Below are 26,878 nucleotides of genomic sequence, written 5' to 3' on the forward strand. Positions count from 1 at the left end.
ATTTGTCCACATTAAATTTCATCTGCCACTTGGATGCTCAGTCTTCCAATTTCCTAAGGTCTGCCTGCAATTTTTCATTATCTGCATGCATTTTAACAACTCTGAACAGCAACATTCCATGCAGAATCTCCAAAGAGTAGCAAGATTCCATGCTACCGATCCCAGGGCAAGCAGTGGCTTTTCCCATGTCTGTCTCAATAGCAGATTATGAACTTTTCCTCCAGGAACTTGTCCAAACCTTTTAAAACCCATCTACATTAACCGGCGGCATGCCACCAGCCACCAACTCTGGGACCCTCTGAGCATGATTGGTTCATGCACAAAGTGAGCAAGCACAAGGAGAAGCCCCAGTGTCAGCACTAGCACAAGAAGGAAGCCAGTGGCTGGGACCCCAAATTTCTTTAGTTGACGGGACTGTGGCATCCTGCCAGCCACTTAAGGGAGTGCTCCAGGATTGCAGGCGGGCTTGAGCCCAAGGTGAGGGGACCCAGATCCTGAGGACCCTATGACAATCCCACTGGTGTAAATGGAAGCTATCGTACACTTGGGTGAAGCATGGTAGGAAAGTAGGAGGAGCCTTAGTTACATGTGAAACCTAGAGAAGGCGGTGAATACCATCAGCTGCATTAGAACAAAGGCATCTCGGAAAATCAAAGGAGAATTTCACCTGAGAAGACATGCATAGACATTGAGGGCTAGAGTCTCAAAACTTTGCGTCAAAAAACAGTGGGCTGCTGTGGCAGCCGTTAGAGCGATTTGAAAAAGGCGAGCCGTTCAAAAAGAAAACTGCGCATGCAAATGAGGTCGGCGGAGAATAGCCAAGGTTCGCTAAATTTACACGAGATGAGTCGCTGGTGACAGCGATCGGCACATGCGCAGAATGCACCATGAAAGAAGCGTAAACGTGCGCATGTGCTGGGAAAAGCAACGCCGTGAGTGGTGTGTCAATCATAGGCTTGCCAGAGCCACTGGATGAAGGGAAGGGAGGGGAGATGCAATGTCCACTGTCAACAAGAACGCATAAGACATGCCTTGTCTCCCTCCAAAACTGCTATAATTCACGTAAATCTTGTAATTTGTTTTTAATGTCAAATTTTATCATGAACCACAGCCAGAAACACATAAGACACGGCTATAATAGATCTGCTTAAGAAGCATGCTTCTGTCCACCCCCACTCAAAAAAAAAAAAAAAAAAAGATGATAATTTTTTTTAGTTCAAAGATTTTATTGATTTTAATATATAGCAAGAACAGGAATTGTTAACAGGGCATGATTTATGTGAATCGTCTCGTTTTGTTTTTCATAGATCACAGTCAAAACACATGCCAAAGATGTGCATTTCACGGCGCCAGCACACCCCAGAGCAGTCGCTGATTTTTGGTCGCCAATGCCGCGCTTGAAGAATCACTTGGCGATGACGATGAAGAATCGACCGGAGCGCTCGTTTAAATATCGATGAGCCCATTTGCATGGCAGAATCAGAGACTGATAGGAAGCTCGGCAAAGGCCACAGTAAGCCGTTTTGATAGTCCACCGCTAAAATGCATGCACGTTAAACCGGCTAGAACTGGTTTAGCGACCGCATTGAAGGCCACCTTAAGTTTTGAGAATCTGGCCCTGAATTGCAGACAGCAGAGTCTCTAATACTAAAACCTTAGGTGTTAACTGAAACTGCCAGGTTAGCGAATCGAATGCAGCCTTCTCCATCGATAACAAGAAACCGTGGACAAGCTGGGAGGCTACTTTGAAGGATGTTAACAGTTAAACAGTTTGTACTTACATAGAAACATGATGGCAGATAAAGGCCAAATGGCCCATCCGCAGCATCCACTATCTCCTCCTCTCCCTATTGGCTAAGGCTCTTAACATTTACATCTCCTCTTCCTATAGGCTAAGGCTCTTTACACCTGCATTGTGAGGTCAGAGAGCAAATGGCCCATCCGCAGCATCCACTATCTCCTCCTCTCCCTATTGGCTAAGGCTCTTAACATTTACATCTCCTCTTCCTATTGGCTAAGGCTCTTTACACCTGCATTGTGAGGTCATAGAGCAAATGGCCCATCCGCAGCATCCACTATCTCCTCCTCTCCCTATTGGCTAAGGCTCTTAATATTTGCATCTCCTCTTCCTATAGGCTAAGGCTCTTTACACCTGCATTGTGAGGTCATAGAGCTTTATGGTTATAGAAACATGATGGTAGATAAAGGCCAAATGTCCCATCCACAGTAACCATTATCTCTTTCTCTCTGATCCCACGTGCCTATCCCAGGCCCTTTTGAATTCTGAAACAGTCTCTGTCTCCCCCACCTCTTCTGGGAGACTGTTCCATGCATCTACCAAACAGAAAATCTGGTAACCCTACATTTTATAGAATCGGGGTCTTTAGCGCTGATTTTCAATACTTGGCTCATAAATTAGGCTGCTAAATCTTGGTGAAGGAACAGCAGGCATAGATTTATAAGCTGCTAAATTTAGGAGGATTTTCAGCTGATAACTTAGCTGCGGAAGCAATGCCTCCTGCGGCGAATGGGCTTAAGCCCATTCAATTCCTATGGGCTTCGGCACATTTGCCATGAGAAAATCTGCGGCTCAAATTTGGCTGAAAATTGGAGACATATTTAGGCAGATAACTTAGTAGTCAAAGGGCTCCTTTTACAAAGCCACAGTAGAGGTTTTAACCGCAGGCTGGCCAGGTAAATGCTCTGATGCTCAAAGGAATTCTATGAGCTTTGGTGCACTTACCTCACTGCCTGCGATAATAATCTCTCCCGTGGTTTTGTAAAAGCCGGAGTAACTTAGGTGCTCGTCTTTTTCAAGAGTATCAGCCCCATAAGCGCTCTTCCAAAGCTAGTCCTCCCTACCTCCCCACCCCCCATTCCAAGGTTTTCTTGGTGCTCTTACTCAGACGAGAGGCAAATTTCTTCGTCCTCCGACTGCTCATTGGCGTCGTCTTCCGACTGGTCACTGAGGAGGTCGAAAGTGTTTCCAGCGATGGATTCCACCACCTCCATCACAGGAGCAATGCTATGGCGCTGTTCTTTGGTAGGCTCGGCAGGGAGGCTCAGCGTCGCACCCTCTGCGCTCTCAGGGCTGCTGCCTGAGTCCTGCAGGTCCATAGCCACCGTGCCTGCCATAGCCAGAGAGAAAGATGAAAGGGAAAACTGAGATAGGCAGCGAAGAACCAGCGTTTATTCTCTCCTCCCCCTTTTTCCCCCTGAACACATTGACAGCCCTGGGAACCAAGCTGGCATCTGAAGATAGTACAACTATAAGCCTCCATCTCTCAGACAAGCCCCTTCTGGACACAATTTACATGACAGATGGCGGTGCTTCTCTGGGGTCTGACCAGCACAGGCACAGAACCATCTCTGAATAAAGCCTCACATCAGTCTAAAAAAAAAGCATCAGAGTCTGCAGGGTTCACTAAAAGAACAAGGTGGCATCAAGCCCAAATCTAACAGAGATATGATGAGGTTTTCTGCCTCTCAATATGGGTGTGTGTGGGGGGGGGGGGGGGGGGGGACAGTAAGATAAACATTCTACCTGGGAGAAATCAAATTATTAAAAAAGAAAAGTGATCCGACTTCTCCATTAACATCGAAAAGGATGCAGTTCAAAAAAAAGGTGTCCACAGCATTAAACAACAAATAGCTTAGGGGTCCTTTTACTAAGGTTTCAAGGTTTATTCAATATTTGATTAATCGCCTATCGTAACTACTAAGCGATTTACATTTACAGAAAATACATAATAAAAATTAACAATAATATAATAAAATATTAAAATCAATTTAAAACAAACCAGACAAATCTGGACAGGAAACATTGGGAAAGAGGGGGAAGAAATACAATTTATAATAGGAAAGAAGGGGTAAATAAGGGTAAATACACAGAATGGATGGGAAAACAAAATAAATATGTAGCTGACTGAAGTAAAAGGGAGTTGTACAGAGTAAATAGCAATTCAATTAAGGATTAAAAGCGTCTATAAAAAGAAAACTTTTAAGTTGGCTTTTAAATTTGTCGAGGTTTTTCTCCTCCCTTAAATAAAGTGGGAGAGAATTCCATGTTTGTGGTGCTGTAACTGAGAAAATATACTGTCTTCTGGTATTTATGATTTTGAGAGAGGGAACAACTAATAAAAGTTGCTGATTGGATCGTAAGGTTTTTGGAGAAGTGTATGGAATTAGAACTTTATAAATGAATGATGGAGTTTTGGATGATAAAGATTTAAAGGTATGCACTAAAATGGCTCTCGCTCCTTAGGAAAAGAGGGGGTTAATATGCCACTGAGCAGGCCAAACTGACCACCCCTGTGTCCGTCAAGACTAGACACCCTAAAACGCATGCGTGCAAAGATGAAGCCATCAAGCCCCGGCGCATGGCGCTTCCTCACCCATGCTGGCTATGATGCTGTGGACAGGCAGGCGTGTGAGCCCGTGGTACACAGACTTGGAGAGGCTGCTGTGCTGATACTGCTCCTGCTGCTTAAAAATGAAGGCCGAGTTCTCCTCCTTGGAAACATTAATGTAGAAGCAGGTATCCGAAGTGGCCAGAATGTGGCAGGGACCCGGGTTCAGGAGAATGTTGCTCTTGGCTTCCCGGCACACTCCGATCAGGCACACGCCGTATCTAGGGGGTGAAGACAGGGCAACGTTGCTGAGGTTACGACCCTAGGATGCATTATTAATCTCTGCAGCACTCGTTGCTGGAGCCTGTTGCACAGTAGCTTACTTTTTGTGGGCGTGGAAAGAGGCATAGGTGAAGCTCTTGCCCTCGTATTCTCCGAAGAACTTGCTCTCTCCTAGCTTGATGTGGTATACCTCGTTGGCAGAGTAGCGGCTGTATGATCGCTGCCACTGCTCAGGGGAGGACGTCCCGTCCCTAGAGCCGAGAGGAAGGGAAATGTTAGCATGCAGCACAAAGTAACTCTCCATGTCATAGAACTGGTATAATTGGGCATACTTAAATGGATACTGTACTTATTTGGCTGGAAGGGCCATGGCGTCCCCACCGGCGAAAGGTATGTTTGGTGCACGGGGGGGGGAAAAAGGAGAAGGGAGCAATGTGTTGCCCCACCCTCTCCCGGTGCCCCCCAAATTAGAGGGCTGTCTACGCCCCCGAGGTCATAGGAGCCCACTTTTCAAAATGACTGGGGGTGCTCAACTCAGCACACATTCCCAGACAGGGTCATGGGCACAAGTGGCCAGGCCATGTTTAGATATAGAGCCCTACAATAAATAAATAAATAAATATATAATGCCCTCATATTAAATTTAAAATCAATTATTTATTAAACACTATTTATTTAAAATTTCACAGTGTACATAATACACATGACATCATTACATTCCTAAAGTGGAAGCTGGGGTGCTCATTAAAGCAGGAAGAAAAAAGTTTTCAATGGATGCAATTCCCAAGCACCGAACCCTGAGCACTTTAGTTTTGAACTGGGACTTGGCTGCACTTAACAAGAAAAGTAATCCAGACCAAAGAAATTTCTGAGTGGACTGTGAAAACGGAACCGTTGTGAGCAATTCAAGGACTCAAAAAACTTCTTCTGCTAGTCTTACAGAAACAAGACTCTCTTCAACAGATTGAGGAGAAATCAAATGAAATTGATGGCAGGTCTGAGATAGCAGCCGTTTATAAGTATACACAGCATTTAATGAGCACTTTATGAATGGAATGATGTCATGTGTATTATGTATATTGTGAAATTTTAAATAGTGTTTGTAGTCGTTTTATCATTGTTGCGGAGCAGGGGAGATAGAGGATGTTGCAGTAATCAAGGAGACCTAGGACTAGGGACTGGACCATGAGCTGGAATTGTTTTCTGTCAAAGAATTTTCGAACTTGCCTTAGGTTTCTCATGGCCGCGAATGATTTCTGTATTGTTTGGTTGATTTGTGGGTTGCACGGTGCAGCATCTGTCTATCGTCATTCCCAGAAGTTGTAGAGCGGGTTGAATGGGGTATGTGATTGAGTTTATTACTAGGTTTGTTATGGTTGGGGTTTGATTTTTTTCGAGAAGTATGAATTTTGTTTTGTCTGAGTTCAGTTTTAGTTTGTGGTCTTTTATCCATGTTGCCACTGTTTCTAGAGTTCTGTGTAGTGTGTCTGTCATGGTGAGCGTTGGCTGATCAAAAGGAAGGAGAATGGTGATGTCGTCTGCATAGCTATAGGAGGTTAAGCCTATTATGTCTAGGCAGGTGCCGAGGGATGCAGTGTAGAGATTGAAGAGTGTTGGGGATAATGGCGATCCATGGGGTACACCACAGGGGCTGGACCATGGTTCTGATGCAGTTTACAATATAAAACAGATTTTGAAAGGAACTTCATTAAAACAGATAAAGCTGCACCCCAAAGAAACACCCCAGGAAGAACAGATAAAAGCAGAAAAGACACTTGAACCAAATCAAATGGAAAAATAAAATGCTCAAATAGAGAAAAGGTGTTTTATTTTGACTTGATTCATTGGAAATGTGCATCTCCCATGGTTTGCATTTCAGTTTCTCTGTCTCTAGTATACAGAAGTCTGACTTCTTGGGTTTTATAGTTCTTGCCTTCAGGGTAAGATAATCTTACCTTCAAGTAGAGCCCTAGAGACAATAAATGAAGATAAGCTTGCTCAGAGACATTGCAATCTTTTTAATAGAGCATAAAAGACTCATCCGATTAAGTACTGAGAAGAGGGCAATTTATATTAAAAAATGAAACATGTATGGCTTCCTATAGATAACATTTTTAAATGTTTGAAGCTGAACCTGTATTGTGAGACAAAGCAGTCTCTTGAAACCTTACATTTTGGCATATACGAGGGTCATTTCATAAATAATGCACACTTATAATTTACATGTTTTATTTTATTTTTTTCAAGTATTTATTTACAATCCTTCAATATAGTCTCCCTGCTTTGCAATGACCATGTCTCAACATTTAGGAAGCTTCATTATTCCATCCAAGACACCGTTTTTGTTCAGTTGCCAGAGATGCAAAATGATGTCCACACATAGGTTGTTTCAACTTTGGAAAAAGGTCAAAGTCTGGTGGATTCATGTCTGGACTATAGGGAGCATGTGATTTCAGCTGTATTCTCAGAGCTGAAATCACAGTCCAACGAGTGGAGAGCTCTATCTTCCCCACGACCAAAACAATTTTGACAAGCTCAATCAAAAGTCAAACAAATGATTTTTGCTTATGATCATGAAGGCATCATCATCACAGACCATGTGGAGGAAGTTTCACAGCAGTATATTATCGTGATTTATTGCAAACAATGCGCAGAAAAATGCACAAAACCCGTCCTCAGTTGTTCTTGGCTGGGCCACTCATTCTTCACAACAAAGCTCGCCCGCACATAGGGAATGTCGTCATTGAAAAACTACACAAATACGGCTGGGAGGTGTTACCTCATGCTCCCTACAGTCCAGACATGAGTCCACCAGACTTCGACCTTTTTCCAAAGTTTGAACAACCTATGCGTGGACATCATTTTGCATCTCTGGCAACTGAACAAAAACGGTGTCTTGGATGGAATAATGAAGCTTCCCAGACGTTGGGACTCGGTCATTGCAAAGCAGGGAGACAATATTGACGGAATAAAACATGTAAATTAAAAAAAAAAATAATAATAATAGTGTGCATTATTTATGAAATAAACCTCATATTATATATATGCTTTATTTTTCCCTAAATATTGTTCTCATTCAATTTTATATGTGCAAAGGGGGGAGTGAATGGGGGGATGATAAAGCTCTACAATTTTAAGGTCTATAATGTGATAGGATCTTTGTTAAGTCCTGTCTGGTGGGTTCCAAATATTTCATCATTTTAATATCACAGGTTTGGAAGTTTCCTTTTTAGAATTCTTCCCATAAAGTCATTCATGCAGTGCTCGGCTCTGGCAAAATGCTGCCCTACAGAGGTGTCACCCTGCTTAGCCGCTGTGGTCTTTGATGTGGGGCCCCCGGTCTTAAGCATTTGGCCTCTCTCTCCGACGTAGCTTCCATCTCCACATTTTTTACAGTGAATAATATACGTTACATTGCTGGAGCTGAGAATCTCTGTTTCAGGGACCAACTCCCAGAACCTAGCCCCCACCCATGGCGACGCCAAAGCCAGAAAGTTGACTGTTTCTGTGGAGCAGTTACTTTTGAAGTTGATTAAAGGATGATTAAAGGTTGAGAGTCTCTTCTCCTTCAGTCCAAATCATAAAAATGTTATCAATATACTGGTAGAATTTTGGGGGTTTAGTCTGATGGGGACAGAGATGCCAGGAAATGGTTTGTATACTGTGGTGCCATCCTGGTGCTCATAATTTGCAGATAGATAATATTATTTGAAAAGAAATAGTTGTGAGTTAGAATGCATGTCGTGAATTCTATAACAGTTTTGGGAGCGTACAAGTGGTCCAGGGTGGATGATTTTAGGAATTTATCACATGAAACTGTGCCATCTGCATGGGGAATGTTGCTATATAGTGATTCTACGTCCACTGTGACCAGAAGAGTAGCTGGTGGCAGCCGCTTGATATTTTCCAAAGAAATTTGCTGTGAAGGGCTGGAAAAGGCAGGAAGGAGCTGGTTGATGGAGACATGCTGAGAGTGGAGAGGAATAGGAAGGGGTGAGCGTCTGGGAATGAGAATGCTAGAAGAAACAAAAAGGAGCTGTAAGTGGGGGAAGGCTGGGTGATCGGGGAGAGGAATTTAGGGGGCTAGAAAGGAAAAGGGTTATTGGTGGGGAGAGAGAATGTTGCTGGAAAGAGCTGGAAGGCCTCAGACCAGTGGTTCTTCTAGCCCGATGGCCCATCTTCATAGTAGCCAATCCAGGTCACAAGTGCCTGGCAAAACCCCAAATCGTAGCAACATTCCAAGCTACCGATCCAGGACAAGCAGTGGCTCGCCCCATGTCTCATTTACACTGTCTGTTTCCTTTCCCTTCTGTCATGTGCATCACAGGAAGGGGTGTTCAGGGGCCAATTCCCAGAACCTAATGCTGGTATTAGAGCTGATTAATGTTAATCTGTGCAAAATGTTTAGAGGGCTCCAAAGATGACCCTAAGTCAAATGGAAATGTAGTTGAATGGATGTTAATGAAGTCATTTGCTCAGAAACCTACTGTCAGCGTGGAGCTGCTGATGGGGTGTTTGAAGAGAGGATTTTCCTTAATTTTCTGTGTTCTTTTTGTTTGACGGATTTAGTCAGGATTTTGAGATGTTTGTCTCTTGCAGAGATCTTGTGGGGCTTGGCTGTGTATCATAGTTTTTTTGTATGTGAAGGTGGAGGTTGTTGCATTTGTGGATTAGTTTCCTCTATAAGCAGTGGTTCCCAACCCTGTCCTGGAGGAACACCAGGCCAATTGGGTTTTCAGGCTAGCCCTAATGAATATGCATGAAGCAAATTTGCATGCCTATCACTTCCATCTTATGCAAATCTCTCTCATGCATATTCATTAGGGCTAGCCTGAAAACCCAATTGGCCTGGTGTTCCTCCAGGACAGGGTTGGGAATCACTGCTCTATATATCACTGTTTGTATATATCTCCAATAGCTGAATCAAGAAGTCTCATCCTTTTACGCTGTCTCTGTTTCTTCTCCCTTCTCTCCTGTGAATCCCAGGAAGGGGGAGATAAAATCCATCTCTCTAGCATCTGAAATCTCATCTATGCCCAGGGTTGTATCTAAATCCCCAGGACAGTCGGGGCTGCAGCAATCATTTTGATGGATCAGAGCTGGAGGATTCCTTTCCATGTCCCATGAAATTCTGCCATCACCAGCCCTTCCCTCCGAATGCATTCAACAGAAATCAGACATGAAATGAGAAGATCAGAAAGGCCACACCTTAATCATATCACCTAACTAGAGTTATAGTCTACTGAAATTGATTATAGAAAACTTTATTATTTATTAGAAAATGTCATTCAATACAAGAGAGCAATTTATAGGCTCTTGTATTTTAATATAGTCTTTAAATGAAAGTAATATGTAGGATTTGAATCCCTGATTACTTGCATATCAAATAGGGGCATTTATTCTCTGAGCCACCAGCAGCTCCAGAGAGTTGATCTTTCTCTACATAATCTTCTCTATTCTGTAGATATCTAAGCCAAGAAGAGTACAAGGAGAAATTCCGAAAAGGTCCTGGTGTGAAAGCCTTGCTGGCATAGAGGTTGGGTGCAGGGTTAATAACAGAAGAGGTGTGGGTTCAACTCCCACAGTCTCCACTTGAAGAGAAACAGGTAGGTTTAGTGAAATTTGGATCCATTTGTCATAGGAAAAAGCAGCATAACCCTGGCTTATCTGTAGTTATTGAGTTTTTACCAAATATACTCTGTACGCAGGTCTATCTAACCTCTAACCCCATCTACCCACACCACTTACCTGCTCTAGCCATCCTAGCGCTGGCTAAGCTAGACTAGAACCTACAACCTCCTATATTTGATCAAAGCACCTTAGCCTCCGAGCCACCAGTCAGCCAGATATGAAGAGCTTTTTTTTTTTTTTGTCCCTTTATCCTTTCCTTCTTGGCCTCAACTATAAAACTGGTGGGAGGGTGGGATTCAAACCCAGGACCTCTCCAGCACAAGGCTATTCACTTTCCTCTGAGCCACCAGTCAGGAAATGAAATACCAGCGGACATGATTTGGAGTTCCTTTCAAGATTTAGAATGGAAAAATTATAGCAAATTATATAACAAGTACTCTAAATCATACTGTGTTTTGGATTCATGTCCACCAGAAATTATGAAAGCAGCTCCAATAGACTTTAAACTATCTTTGCTGAATTATTTAACCGATAACTTAAAAAATGGAAAATTCCTCACTAATAATGGCCATATTATAATAACAAAGCAAGGAGAACTGCAGTAACTTGTACAATGATACAGGCAAACTTTATTAAAATAATTGCTGTTAAAATTAAACCACAGGACCCAACACGGTCCGTGTTTCGGTGCACGCCTTCTTCAGGGGTCCTAGGTTGGAAAGGAGTCAAATTGAACCGCAAAAAGCATGATGAAGCCTGTGTGAAGACAAACGTCAAAGAGCAGCTTGTACGTGGGCTAATAATGGTCATATTATAATAACCCTAATTCCAAAAAATCGTAAAGAATCATCAGCATTAGTAACCAACTATAGACCAGTAGCATCCATTCCATTTATTGTAAAAATCATGGAAGGTTTAGTACATACCCAATTGATCAGTTCTCTCTTTTGCATGAAACTCAATCTGGTTTTAGACCTTTGTTCAACACTGAGACAGTAATTGTGGCTATCTTGGATAATTTGCGTTTCTTGTTTAGTAAGGGCCTTAATGTCCTGGTCATGCAATTCGATATAAGCTCTGCCTTTGACTTAGTGGACTATGGGAAACTGTTACAATGCTTAGATGCAATTGGTATCAGAGAAGAAGTGTTGGACTGGTTTCGAGGTTTCCTTATGTCCCGCACCTATCAAGTACGTTTTAATTACTATCTCCCTGATACCTGAAGCAATCCATCTGGCATGCCGCAGGGGGTCACCATTATCCCCATTGCTTTTCAATGTTTACATGTCTTCATTAGGTGCACAATTGACCCAGCTGGGGATAAGTCTTTTTAGAACAAAGAATCTCTCTGTATAAAAATCTATGCAGGCACAGGTGAAACCAGAGAGAGGATCCCAGATATACCGGTGGGGATGTGCTATCCCCCTGCTCGGCATATTGGTGTAAGTTCTACTCTCCATTGCATATTCTGAACTGACAAGATAATATTTTTCTGATATGTCTTTGCTGCTGTATTTTGTAAGTTTTTATACCAACAATAAAACATATTGTCTGTTTTGGAAAATACAATGCCGTCTCATGGAGGTTGTGGCGGAGACTACTGTACTGGGATTCAAGCGCAAGTTGGATGCACACCTTCTTGCATATCATATTGAGGGATACGGTAAAGTCGGGTCTCCAAAAAGGAGTACCTAAATGGGCCGCCGCGTGTGCGGAGCACCGGACTGGATGGACCTCGGTCTGATCCGGTGAAGGCGTTTCTTATGTTCTTATGGTCATTCCAATGAGTTAAATTAGGCGGCTTTACTTCACTGGCAATACCAGCAACGGGTCTGATCCGGTGAAGGCGTTTCTTATGTTCTTATGGTCATTCCAATGAGTTAAATTAGGCGGCTTTACTTCACTGGCAATACCAGCAACCCTCCCGTCACAAGTTCAGAGCTTGGTTGTAAACTTTTACTCTGAGTCTGATGTAGAACAGATTTATTTTGCGTAATTATGCTTTTGATGACATTTATGATTATTTTTAGTTTGCAGAGTTGCAGGTTATGGCATGGTTTCAGTATTTGGCTTTGTTTGTAGTGTTATTTAATACAAGAACATAAGAGCTGCCGTAGTGGGACAGATACCTGTTTCCACCAACCCAGGACCCAAGTACCTAAGGAGTAAAATTAATTTTATGCTGCTTTTCATAGGGAATACAAAATAGGAGGGGTTAGGAAGAAGGTTTACCAAAGTGTGTGTATTGTGGGGAAGGGGGATCCTTGCAACCAGTCTAAGTGAGTTTCTAGAAAAAGAAACCCCTAAACATGTCAAGTAAACTGAGCAATAGGTCCGTGTGTGCATTGTCTTGGGCTCAAGCTCCGTGAGGCTCCAGTACTTGGAATATAAAGTGGGGTATCTCAGCCCTGCAAGTGCCACTGCGTACAAAAGGTTAGGGTATCGGTAACACACGACTGTCATTAAAAATAAACATTTTCAGAAGATGCCGCACTGGAAATCGGCACTCAAAGGTCTGGGCTCGGCCATGCGCTACTTACTGCCCCCGTGAGGTGTGGATCAGTAGTGTGATCAGGGTCGAGGTGGCAGGACAGACACAGTTGAGCGCTAACATGGCGTACTTAAACTCTTCTTCACAGACCACATGATCTGAAAGGGAAGGAAGGTTACACAGCTGTGAGCATTAGACGTAGACAGCATGAAAAGATAGCTCTTGCCTTGTCTGGAGATTAACTGGTCTGTGTCCAGCCTGGTCCAGACTGCCCCTCAAGATTAACTGGTAGTGTCCATCCAGGTCTAGGCTGTCCCTCAAGATTAACTGGTCTGTGTCCAGCCTGGTCTAGACTGCCCTTCAAGATTAACTGGTCGTGTCCATCCAGGTCTAGGCTATCCCTCAAGATTAACTGATCTGTGTCCAGTTTAGTCTAGACTGCAGCTACTGGGTCTGGAATTTAACTGGTCTTGCCCGGAGTTTGAGCCCAGCTCAGAACAACTGTGAGTAGCGAGGGTGGTTATTGCGGGAGGGTGGAAGGAGCAGACTTACCCGCAAATTTGATGTGAAACTTGTTCTCCGGTTTCAGAATCTGAACATATAGGGGGCAATTGGGAGCAAAGTCCTTCACCGCCCAGGCTCTCAGAATGGTTTGGTGATCCTGAGGAGTGAACAAAGTTCACAGCAATCATGTCCTATCCAACAGCTGCACCGACAACACGCGCTTCCAAACAGCTGGAGAAACCGTATCATTTTTAACATCTGGACCTACGACACATTTCCTAACAGCTGGAGAAAGGGCATACTTCCTCCACATCTGGGCCAATGACACATACTTCTTGTCTAACATCTGGACTCTATAATACCAGCTGCGCACTGATGGGTGCAAGTTTGATGTATGCTTGTTTTACACTTTAAGATCTTATGTGTGTACAAGAGGAATTTTCTGTTTTAAAGTTTTCTACTTTTGGTCCAGAGTGGGTTTTTACAATTTTTATTTGGTATAACCTGGCCTCCTGGGACATATCTGCTGTACCTGGATATAACTCCCCTTGAGCTACAACTTGAGCCCATTAGGGCTGGCTAAGATGTAGCTCAAGGGGAGTTATATCCAGATACAGCAGATATGTCCCAGGAGGCCAGGATAAGATGGGTTATTAGAGCATGCGGGCCCCTGCCAGGCTACCAACCAAACATACATGATCACATCAGGGGGAGAGGACAGCGCGGGGCCAGAGGAGGCAAACACCACCGTACACTTACAGCAGCGATCCGATCCACTTCAAAGCGGTTACTCAGGATGAAACAGGCTTCTGCGTCATCCATTCTTCAACCGTCCGACAGAAGAGAGCATGGAAGGAGGTAGGGAAGACCAATTAAGAAAAAAAAAATCATTACACAAGATAAAGAAGGGAGTGGAGTGGCAGGTCAGGCATTTGTGGGGCCAGGCTGTGCTCCCAGCCCACTTCTTGCACCTGTGAACGAGAAATTTACCTAAAAAAAAAAATAAACATTTGTATTCATTAGGACGGGGCGAGGGAGAAGGTGAGAAAGGAAAGGCCTTTATCTGTCTCCCCCAGTAGGAACAGCTGCAAAATTGAGATGCCCAACAGGGGGAAGATTTTGTACCCAGATGTTAACTGGAATAAGCGAAAGAACAGTAACAAGAACTCACTTTGCCCTCATGAGATCCTGATCTTTCAGCGCTGACCCTTGGAGATAGATTACCCTTTGGGACCAGAGCGGGATCTGTACAACTCGGCGCACCTGCAGATCCATCTCGGCTGGGCAGAGGATGACGACATAGTAATCCTGCAAGATAAGGACAGAGGCTAATTAAAGAATCCCACTGCTACCGCAGTCAGCAAATTCTGCATTTCTTCCAGCTATCCAAAGAAGAAATGAAACCAGGGGTGGGATGGAATGGGGAAGGAGGGGAGTTTGATGTGCCCTGATTCTTCCTCCCACCTCTTACCATCTAAACTAACCTAAAATTTAATTTTATAGACCGGCAGCTCGACTCGGTTAATAGCAATGTAATGCATAATACATAAACTTGACAAGGAAAGAGTAGTTAGTTTCCAAAGTGTTTAGCAAACAAGAAGGTTTTCAGAGCTTTTGGGAATAAAACAAAAAGAAACCTAAACTTCTTAGTGTAAGCAGTAAAGCATTCCAGAATTCGGTTAATTTAAACGCAAAAGAATGACTAAATCTCCTGAAGGTTCTGTTTTTACCACTAAGAGAGGGAAAGGTAAGTTTTAATTTTTGAGAACTTGCCGAATAAGATCTTAAATGCAATACAAATGCACCTGAATTGAATTCTGAGATACACTGGGAGCCAATGTAATTCCTTGAGCGGAGAGGTTACGTGGTCGAATTTACTCTTACTGAAAATAAGCTTAGCCGCAGTATTCTGTATTAGTTGAAATCTCTGCAGACTAACCTTTGAAAGACCCAAATACATTGCGTTACAATAATCCAACCGTGATAAAATGATTGATTGAACCAATACTGAGAAATGTTGCTGATGGAAGAGTGCTCTCACTCTTCTCAGAACACAGAGGCTGAAAAAACACTTCTTTTTTTTTTTTCAAATCTTTACTCATTTTGTATCATATAACAAGTGTAACAATAAATAACAGTTAAAATTGAATACAACACTTGTAACTTTATCATAATCAGCATTAAAACATTATAATTTTAACCCAATCCCTCCCAACCCAACCATAATCTATGCATTCACAAAACTCCTATATAATATTCTTTATTATTGGTCTAAATATTAATAAAATTATAAAATCCCTCCCCCATCCCTTCCTTTTTAATTTTAACAAGCGAACCTAGTTGTTCCTTGAATGTAAGTGATGAATCGATGACAATACCCAATATTAGTGAGGAAAACTGAATTTTCAAAGATTCTCCTGAGTCTTAAGATCACAGCAGAAGAGAGAGAGTAACTTTGGGTCAAGCCACAAAAGCTTAGTCTTGGCAGCATTTAATTTCATCTGGACCATCGTCACCCAGGACCGAAGTTTGGCAATGCAGTGGTTAATATTGGGTATCAGATCATCGAGCTGCGGGTCAACCTCAAGTAATATAAAAATATCATCAGCGTATGTTAATAAAGTTTCGCGGGAATTGAAAGCATAATATTTCAATGAGCTCATGTAAATGTTAAATAAAATTGGAGACAACGGAGAGCCCTGGGGTACACCAAAAAAGGGCTCTCCACGATTTTGAGTTGGAGCCTTCCCTATTGACCAAATAAGAACGAGAGGAAAGAAATTTATGAAACCAGTCTAAGACAGTTTGGTCAAGGCCGATTTCTGAAAGCAGGTAATGCAGGATATTATGATTAACTCTGAACACACAAGCTCATTGTATGACAGGAAGCACATTCCAGCCCACATGCTTTTAAAATTTATAGCTCAAAGATATTTATGAATCTAACGAAGACTGGGGACAGGGGCCAGAGTTCCATGAAGGTGTCATACTGACACACTGAAGTATGAATACAGCACAGACAGCTGAAGAGAAAATCATCAGAGCCCCGTGCAGATATCACACCAGTACAACTAAAGCTTAAATACAGCACGGTCGGTTGAACAGTAGATTTTTATAAGAGCTCTGTGCAGGCTTTACACTGATACATATTATAAAGCATGAATGCAGCACGGACAGCTGCAGAGAAGAACCTCAGAGCTCCAACCCTGAATTTTTGAAACTCAAGGGGGCAGGGGACATTTCTTTTGTTGTTTTGCTCTCCAAAATCACAGGAAGTAAAATGTCCTAGAACACAAAGAGAGGAGACCCAGGAATAAGACTAAATTTGGTATATATACCACTCCGTTCCGGCAGTCAGTGTGAGCGGTATAGTAAGTTTAAAATAAACTATAATGAACAGAGTTCTTGACAGCGGCAGCTGTTTGAGTGGTTCCCACCTGCCACCCGAGAGATTTTCTCTCTCTCTCTGCCACTAAAGAGCAGATGTCTGGCTCCAGCTTACAATTAGGCAGCAGCATGAGCGTCATACCACCTCCAGGGCTGGCACTCAGGACTCAGATTGTTTATTTAAAACAAAATGAAACAGCCCTGGGCAAACTTCACTCATCCTTCCTGCACAGGTACTCCCGCATCTTTGGCTGTTTGCCAATTCCCCCCTCCCCCCACCTTTTGACTTAGATCTTCCAGTACAAATCTCTTGTGATTTCCTCCTTTGCCAAATTCAGGTTAGATATTTCCCACAGTTAGGGTTGCCAATTGGCTCCAGATTCACCCAAGACTGATCCAGTCCAGTGCATACAGAGACTTCTGACTTACTTACTTCTGACTTACCTCCTACCAGATAATTTTAAAATTCACATGCTAAATCGTGATGGCAGAAGGTGGGGAGGATTAGCTGTGATTATTAAGGAAGGATTTGAATTTGAACTATTAGATACCAAAATGACCAATCAGTTAGAAATATTAGCCTGTAAAATTAGCAATAAGGAACTAGAAGAATCCCTTTCTTGCATATTATTTTATGTCCCACCAAAAAGCTGAACAAAAGCTAGACAGGACTTCTGCAAATTTGTTCTATATAATTCAATTACTCCTTCATATAACATCATTGCAGGAGACATAAACTTACACGTAGACGAAGAGAACAATCCAGAAGCGAAAGATTTTAAAAACTTTCTATCTTTGCTTAATTATAATCTTCCTTTAACCACACAAACACATGAAAAAGGCCATCATCTAAATGTGGTAGTTATGTCCACAAAGGAGATTCTAGAACCTTCCATCTCTATATCTGACGGTACTTGGTGTCATGATATCTGGTCTGATCACTTTACTTATTATTTCACTTTAATCTGAACTCGTTTAAAATCCAAAACACACCCAAGCATAAAAAAAAGAACATCTCACAAGGGGCCATATTAATCCAGAGGAATATTGGTCACAATATGAATTACGAGAGGATATAGAAGAAGGGGTTGACTTCTGGGATCACTGGATGAAAACAAGCGAATCCATTTTAGACGAAATCGTCTCTAAACAAAATAGCAAAAGCTGCTTAAATAAATATAATAAATGGTTTGACACTGAACTTCTAAAAATGAAACAAGCAGTAAGACAATTGGAAAGGATCTGGAAAAAAAAACAGGAAAATTGTCAGACTGGAACAACTGGAGATCCAACATAAAAATCTACAAACAATTGAGAAAAGAAAAATGTAAAGCTTTTTACTCATCCAAAATTGACTCATCCAACACTACCTCGAAAGGAATCAATACAAAAGAACTGTTCAACCTAGTTACAAATTTATTCGACACCACACGCTACACTCAATCCATGCATAACAGTAAGCTACCTTCAGCAAACAACCTAGCACAGCATTTTGATTCAAAAATTAAAAACCTAAAGAAATAACTGCTCGACAAATGATATACATGAACATCAAATAGTTAACGTACAAAGAAATGAAATACCAGTGGATATGATTTGGAAGTCCTTTCAAAATTTAGAATGGAATAATTATATCAAATTACACAAGTACACCAAATCATACTGCATCTTGGACTCCTGTCCCCCAGAAATTATGAAAGCAGCCCCATAAAGCTTTAAACTAGCTTTCTTGAATTTGACCGATAATCTAAAAAATGGAAATTTTCTTACTAATAATGGTCGCATCATAATAACCCCAATTCCAAAAAATCATAAAGAATCACTAACAGTCGCAACCAACTATAGACCAGTAGCATCCATTCCACTTTTTGTAAAAATTATGGAAGGATTGGTACACACCCAATTGATGGAATATCTTGATCAATTCTCTCTTTTACATGAAACTCAATCTGGTTTCAGACCTCTATTTAGCAGTGAGATAGTAATCGCGGTCGTCTTGGATAATTTACACTCCTTGTTCACTAGGGGCCTTAACGCACTGATTATGCAATTTGGCATGAGCTCTGCCTTTGACCTAGTGGACCATGGGAAACTGTTACAATGCTTAGACGCAATTGGTATCAGAGGCGAGGTGCTAGACTGGTTCCGAGGTTTCCTTACATCCCGCACTTATCAAGTACACTTTAACCACAATCTATCTGAAACCTGGAGTAATCCATCCGGCGTTCCGCAGGGGTCTCCACTGTCCCCACTGCTTTTCAATGTTTACATGTCATCACTAGGGGGTAAATTCTCTATAGTACGCCTAAACTTAGGCGTGCTTTAGACGTCTGTAGTAATTGAATAATTACGGAGTTAAGGGTCTTAATGAGTGTTAATTGAGAGTTAGACATAGCTAGACGTCAGGTAGACATCCAAAAGAGATAGGCGTAGGATAGACGTCTGAAGAAAGCATAGTTGCGTCTATATATGTAGACGTGGACGTGCCGTGGGCGTGACATGGGCGTGGTGATGGGCAGGCACTACTTAGACGCTACTTAGGTGGCAGACCGCGTCTAAATATCGTCTATATTATAGGCGTAAGAAACGCTGGTCTAACGTGGATTTTGCTTCATTTCAATGCGGTTTCAACTTTCTTAATTCCGGCTCCCCTTTAGACGCGAGTTAGACGTCCTTGGTGCTTATGCAACAATAATTCCAATAGTGAGTTTGAATAGGTAATTTTCATCTTTTCTCTGTCCTAATAAATTTAATGACACCATATCAATATAACACATTATATTGCATGGATAACAAACTACATTTCTGCACAAACAATAATATAATTTACACAGTGCACCACCTTTTTGGCTTTCCTGTTTAAAAACAACCCCCTTTTTTCCTCAACAAACAGCACTGCAATCGGCTCTTTTTTGAAAGCAAAGAAAGAACAGGAAACACAGGAAACACATATCATTATTGCAAACATTACTTCATTTCTCAGCACTTAAAAAGAGAATAAACAGATACACACCTTAACATTCATCTTCCCTCATTGCAAAATGGATCTCTTCAGCTGCACAAAGCTGACCTCATTGTGACATCATCAAGCTGCACCTTCAAGGTAGTATGTCACAATTAAAAGATTCGCTGGGTGTAGAACTCACAATCTCTGGACGACTAGCACAGCATATTTACCCATAGAGCTACAGCAGTTTCTACTTAGGTCCATCTCACCACCCTTTCATATCATACTTGACTGAGCTGCCTATGTATCATCTCATTAGATATCATGTCACACTCAACACAAAGCAAGCATTTCTGGCTCACCAGGTTAATGCGCCTGGTCCAACCTCTCAAGGTCACCGGTTCAAATCCCACCATCAACATACCTCTTTTTCACAGCTTCCTATTAGCTCTCAAAGTGGTATGTATATATATATATATGGTGGACTTTGCTGTTTTTCATGGTTAGGGTTCGGGTTAGGATGTTATGCTGCAGGAGTGTGTGTTGGGGTGGGGGAGCGGGTCTAGGATGACAGAGAACAGGCTGCTGAGAATTGGTGCAGATCATTTTAAGGATCAACTCAAATAAGTTTAAGCAAAGGAATGCCTAAAGATTTGGAAGGTTTTCTGGTAGAAAACAAATATCAAATATGTATTAAGGAATTGCAGCACAAATGACGCCGATCGTTAAGCGCAAAGAACACCGCTTTTCTGCATATGACGCCTAAACGGAACAGATTACTTACAGTTATACATCCATTAGTACAGTGCTTAGAATGAAGATTAGTGTGTGAGCATGGTCTGGGTTTCACATTAGAAAAATGTGATCAAAACAGCACCTTTGGACTCCACTTCACATGTATTCAACCATACTTGGGAATATGGGTTTGGGGGTCAGTGAAAGCAGCGCTTTTAACCATTGAGCTACCACTCTTTTGTCTCAGCCTACTGTGAGATGATAGTTAAGCTGCTTTTACCTTAGCAGTTTACTAAGATATGATATGACAGGGGAGCCAGAGACAGCGGAGCAAAAGGTGCTGTACCTCAGTGAGTAAAAGCGCAGTACTGCTCTTCCAGAGGTTGTGGGTTCAACTCCCAGCTTATCTTTTACTTTAACATATCTACCTTCCAGGTGCACCTTGATGATGTCACAATGAGGTCAGCATTGTGCTGCTGGCTACTTCCTCTTCCTATGAACTAGAAGCCACATTCAGGTCTGATCTGTGTTTTGATTCTGTTTCTAAGTTGGGCCAGTGTAAGTTATGGGATTTACCTTTGGTCTGAAGAATGAGCTGATTGTAGCAATGTTTTAAGACCAGGAGAGTGTTATTTAGAGCAAGATATCACTTCTAAACTATCCTCTCTCAAATAATGTCTCTGGGAAATCCAGAGAAAGCTCATTGGATGACTTAGGGTGCCTTTCCTGCCAGTCTTTGTGGAACTTAAACTAGGTTTATCAGAAGTCTATATGGTGTTCAAAGTCTGGTCCTTTCCACTTCTAATAGGAGGTGAGTATAACATTACTGTGCAACTGATAATATAAGTTCAACACCCACTCGGTACATTTCATTTTCTAGTTCTCCTTTTAAACATAACATATTTTTTTACTTTATATTAATGGTAAACTCTACAATTCTGATATCATAGAGGAAAAAGATACAACACAGCAGTGTTCTCTGTCTGCCATTCCCTACCTCACTGATATTCCTAGATCAACTCCCACTAAAACTAATATATTACAGAAAATATATCGTTTACAAAATGGTATACTGTGTTTTGATTATCCTTTTCATCATCCTATAGTTTGGGTTAATTATGTGAAAGCTTACAATGCTGAATGACTGATAATAAATCAGTCAAGAGTACTTCTTTATATATACTTATATTAAAAAACATCGTACAGACGTCTATCTGGCATCGTACAGACGTCTAAGCACGGCCATTTGGAGACGTCTGGATGACGTTTCAGAAAGCCGCGTCTATCCTGCGCTCAGCGTTTGTGCAAACGTCTACCAGACGCCTAAGTACCGTTGATTGACACTTGCGCTTTCTGGACATCTAAAACACGCCTAAGTTTAGACGTACTATAGAGAATTTACCCCTAGGTGCGCAATTGTCCCAACTGGGGATAAAATTATTCAGTTACGCAGATGACTTCACAATTATTATCCCATTCATGACCTTTCTCTCCGAAGTCACTCCTATGGCAACAGAAGTACTAAATGTGATGGAACAATGGATGACTGAATTTAGATTGAAACTGAACTCTGAAAAAACAAAATTCTTCGTAGCCTCGCCACACTCACTTGACACCAAAACATCACTGCACATCAACAAACTCAGTTACCCTATCCAATCTACTATGAAGGTACTGGGTGTAATACTAAACCAGGGCCTAACCATGAAAGACCAGGTGGACTCTTTGGTCAGAAAGGGTTTTTTTACTCTCTGGAAGCTTCGGTCCATTAGAGCATATTTTGATGCTTTATCATTCAGAATTCTGGTACAGTCCCTTATACTGAGCCAACTTGACTATTGTAATATAGCCTACCTGGCAATTTCCCAGAAGAACCTCCAACGATTGCAACTGGTGCAAAATGCGGCGATCAGGCTGATTTTGGGTCTGAAGAAGTTCGAGTATATAACCCCTTCCTACCAACTTCTGCATTGGCTGCCGATGGAGGCACGTGTGAAGTTTAAATTTGGATGTTTCTGCTTCAAGGTACTTTTCGGCCTAGCCCCCAGATTTATAACCAACCTTTTCTCTTTCTCAATCAATCGACTTAAGAGAAGCTCAAACTTGAATTTTGTTTCTCCACCGGTTAAAGGATGCAAATTTAAAAGACATCATCAACATCTCTTCTCTTATCATTATGGGGTAAAGACCTGAAACAATTACTCATGCTTGCGAATACTTATGGGGAATTTAAGAGACACCTAAAAACATATTTGTTCCTAAAGTACTTAGGCAGCTACACTGAACAATCTCTCCCCACAATAACTGATCGCTAAATCTTAACTCTTTTAGTACTACTCAATCTGTAACTTCTAATCATTGTAAACTGCATAGAACTTCACGGTCCTGTGGTATATAAACTGTTATTATTATTATTATCTTAGGGCAGGGGTAGGCAATTCCGGTCCTCGAGAGCTGGAGCCAGGTCAGGTTTTCAGGATCTCCACCATAAATATGCATGAGATAGATTTGCATCTCAAGGAGGCAGTGCATGCAAATCCATCTCATACATATTCATGGTGGAGATCCTGAAAACCTGACCTGGCTCCGGCTCTCGAGGACCGGAATTGCCTACCCATGTCTTAGGGAATCCAATTTGGACTTCAAAACTACATGTCCCAGCATACATTAGGGTAAAACCTGAATAAACCACATCAAAGAAACATAAAAAACATGATAGCAGAAAAATACCAAATAGCCCATCTGCAGCATCCACTATCATCTCCTGTTCCTATAGCCTAAGGCTCTTTACACCTGCATTGTGAGGTCATAGAGCAAAAGGGAAGTCACAGTGAAATTAATGACATAAGCTAAGAAGTCAAGAAGAAAGGGTGATCGATCCACAGCATGAGTAAAGTAAGGAAAAGGGTCAAGAACGAAAAGCCAAAGAAAAATAGTAGGACTTTAATTGCGCCTTAAAAGTCGCAAAAGATTTTTCGATGCGGAGGTAGTGGGGTAAGGAATTCCAGAGGGAGGGAGCCATAATGGAGAAAGAGGAATTCCTGTGACAATCTAGAAATAATTGCCGAAATGAAGGGACAATCAGTGCCAGGGGCTGGTCCAAATGAACATCTTGTATCTTGAGCTTTCTCATCTCTTCTGCCACCGACTGGAGGTCAACGTCCCTGACATCGCATTGACTTTATAAATGAGAAACGAGGAGAGGCAGGCGCTGCCCCTCAAGCCAAGATGTTCTGGTTTCCTTAAAGGTCTCTCACTTTTTAACCAGGATAGTTGTCCAAGTGACGGTCTTGCCGAGGCTTGATTATTGCAATGCCCTGTACCTTGGAATAACTAAGGTGAGGTGCAGGGCACTGCAAGTTACACAAAACGCAGCAGCCAGACTGATAACGGGAATGTTGAAATATGTTCACATTTCACCCGTTCTTTAACAATTACACTGGCTGCCAGTTGCTTTCAGAGTTCAGTACAAAGCAGTGATGATTTGTCACCAATACCTGAACTATTTAAGAGTAAGATGACTACCTACCTACCAAATAGATCACTGCGCTCTGAAAATTTAGCTCTGTTAAAGGCAAATGTTAACTTATAATATGTTGAGACCAGCACAATGGCCTTTTGTTGTGCAGGGGTTAAACTGTGAAACTCACAGGGGGGGGCGCTAGCAGTGCATACAATACTGATTACATCATCTCGTCCATTACTGCTCTAACGGCCAAATGGTCACCCTTAAGACTCTCTTGGTGGGGTCATTTAGAGACAATCAAGATGATGATAACACCTGTCATTAACTATGTTCTCAGCATGCTGCCAATTTACTTGAAAGCGTCTTCTTATAAGAAAATCGAATCTTTATTTGTACAATTTTTATGGAATAAATCTACTCCGCGCATAAGTCTGCAGAAATTAAAAAGAGAAAAGGCTGAAGGAGAAGTTTGATTTCCCAGCTTCTTCAAATATCACACTTCATTCCTGCTCCGTCAGGGTTCTTACTGGTTTAAGCAATCAGATGTGACCTCTTCTCCTGTGTGGGTTGACCTTGAGAAATCAATTGTAGATAATTCTGATCTCCAGTTCTTTGCTTTTACGGGCTCTGCCCATACTACAGGACATGTCGATGCAATTAGTTCAACTAAATCTGCTATAAGAGATCTGGATACCCTACTGTCTGCTAGCTGGAATGACACCAACTTGGCATATTTATGGAACAACCCAAAAATACTTATACAAAAGAAGCCGATAAATTGGCCTCTGTGGAAATCTGCAGGAATATGGTTTGTAGGTCAACTCTATGACTCCACTGGTTGGATTCCCTTCCACACACTTTCCTCCACTTATGGACTACCTTCCTGGAACTTGTTTCGCTGGATACAGATCTGCCATGCTATTAAAGTGAATTATAATATCAAATCTCTTACAACTGATAAACCCTCCATTTCAGTTTTAAGTGAATTCATTCTGATGAAGAAAAAAGGACAGTCAGCCCTTTGGTATAAGACTTTACTATCTCACAAATTTACCTCTAAACTAGGCATACTTGATATCTGGGCTACAGACACTGGGCTTACTCAGTTACCCAATACATGGCAGAAAATCTGGATCGACTCACTTAATACTCTGCACTCCTCTGCCTTCACACAGACTCTGTTCTTTCTACTCCATCGTGCCTTTTGGACTTCTTATAAATTGTTGGTCTTGCTCATCATCTATTGGCACATTGGATCATATGATCTTTCATTGCGCTCCCATTCGTTCCTTCTGGGACCAAATATGGAAGACCATATCGGAAATATTTGACATTAGTGAGAGTCTTTCGCTAGCCATCGTTATTTATGGCAATTATGGTATGACATCGCCTCTTGATGACTCATCTGCTAAATTACTGAAATGTCTTTTACTTATTGCTCTTAAGCTTATATTGAGTAATTGGAAAAATGCTGATAACCTTACTTATAATTTATGGTGGCACAATGTATGTCTAATCATGAGATATGAACGATGTTTTGCCGAAAAACGTGGTTATTTACATCTGCATGATAGGAGATGGGCTCTTTTAACATCTTATCGTGAGCCCTTGTAATTGCTCTATTTTCAAGTCATATCATACCTATGTTCTTCACATTTCAGATGTTCTTACATTTACAGTATTGTGATACCTGTTTTAGTTGTATGCAGATTGTTTATTGATTTTGTTCTTAGCTATGTTCTTATTTTTATGTTCTTATGTTCTTATTTTTATGTACTTATTTTTATTGTACTGTACTTTATATACTCAATAAAAATATTGAACTTAAAACTGTGGAACTCACTTGTGAGTCAATTACGGAAATGTGGTGAAAAAGGCAAATTAAGGAAAGACATGGAGGAAGCCACTGCTTGCCCTGGATCGGTAGCATGGAATGTTGCTACTCTTTGGGATTCCGGATTCTGCATGGAATCTTGATACTCTTTGGGTTTTGGCCAGGTACTAGTGACCTGGATTGGCCACCGTGAGAACGGGCTACTGGGCTTGATGGACCCAATAAGGCTATTCTTATGTTCTTATTTAAAACACAATTGTTTGTAAATGCCTTTTTCTAGATATTGATTCCTCATGACTGCTGACTTTTGAGAACCTTTTCATAATTGTTCGTATAGGCCTTTTTTGGCTTTGACTTTTCTATTGCTGATTTTCTGAGGATTTGTTCATTTATGTTTACGTGTTTTTATTTTGTTTTCCAAATTATGTGCGTAACACCATGTAAACCGTTTAGGCCTTAGACCAGGGGTGTCCAACCTTTTGGCTTCCCTGGGCCGCATTGGCCGAAAAAAATGTTTCTGGGGCCGCGCAAACGCTGCAGCAAGACGGAGGAGGGAGCCGGCAAGACGGTAAACACCCGGGGGCAGCAGAGGAAAACACAGCATCGCCCTCAACCGGGGCCGCACAAAATACACCCCTGCCTTAGACGGTACAGAACTTTTTAAAATAAATTAAATTAAATCAAGGTATTTGGTAAACCAGTTTGCCCTGCCACCCTCTGACTCACCTGCAACCGCGGGTGGGCATAGAACTCATTCAGGAAGTCCATAAGTAAATCGATCTTCAGCAAGCTGACGCACAAGACCACGTGCTTCTCCGTCTGTGCCCGGTAGCGGCTGTAGTTGCCGCCTGACTTCTGCCGCTCCATCCACAGGAAGGCCAGCTGCTCAAACTGAAAATGAACAGGCCAGAAAGGTGAGCTCACGCCTCTACAGGTCATTTCGCTAGTGCTACGGAGCACTAAAGAAACAAGATTTTACAACTGTGCGGCAGCTGTCATTTGGAAGTCAAAGATAAATGACCTAATAGAAAAGCTGACGGAAAGTCAAGAAGAATTTCTGAAAGAGAGAATGGGTGACTACGTTTTTTCAACAGATTTGAATCTAATGGTACAATCAGCAGCCTGGCATTCACATCTACGGATCATATGAAGTCTGAGCCACCAAAAAGTAATGTTTAGCAAGGAGGAATTTGAAGAGATCTCTGTACACAGTGACCCCTAAATCCCCAGGATTAGTTGAAGGGATCTCCGC

General features: G+C 41.8%; 1 protein-coding gene across 3 annotated transcripts in view; it reads right to left on the minus strand.

Moving 5' to 3' along the window:
- The window catches only part of LOC117350572 (potassium channel subfamily T member 2-like), a 102,686-nt gene that overhangs the window by 24,413 nt on the left and 51,395 nt on the right, over window positions 1-26,878 (minus strand). For 2 of the 3 annotated variants that reach the window (XM_033924906.1, XM_033924905.1), the window contains exons 10-17: window positions 26,353-26,517; window positions 14,429-14,565; window positions 14,017-14,080; window positions 13,306-13,414; window positions 12,803-12,911; window positions 4,733-4,882; window positions 4,395-4,630; window positions 2,903-3,128 (exon numbers count right to left, since the gene is read on the minus strand). In XM_033924906.1, coding sequence (XP_033780797.1) covers window positions 2,903-3,128; window positions 4,395-4,630; window positions 4,733-4,882; window positions 12,803-12,911; window positions 13,306-13,414; window positions 14,017-14,080; window positions 14,429-14,565; window positions 26,353-26,517 — 1,196 coding nt within the window. The remainder of the gene's footprint in view (window positions 1-2,902; window positions 3,129-4,394; window positions 4,631-4,732; window positions 4,883-12,802; window positions 12,912-13,305; window positions 13,415-14,016; window positions 14,081-14,428; window positions 14,566-26,352; window positions 26,518-26,878) is intronic. The other variant, XM_033924907.1, reaches the window with a different exon arrangement.

The sequence above is a fragment of the Geotrypetes seraphini genome, chromosome 16, assembly GCF_902459505.1.
Source record: "Geotrypetes seraphini chromosome 16, aGeoSer1.1, whole genome shotgun sequence".
In the NCBI taxonomy this organism is placed as follows: domain Eukaryota; kingdom Metazoa; phylum Chordata; class Amphibia; order Gymnophiona; family Dermophiidae; genus Geotrypetes; species Geotrypetes seraphini.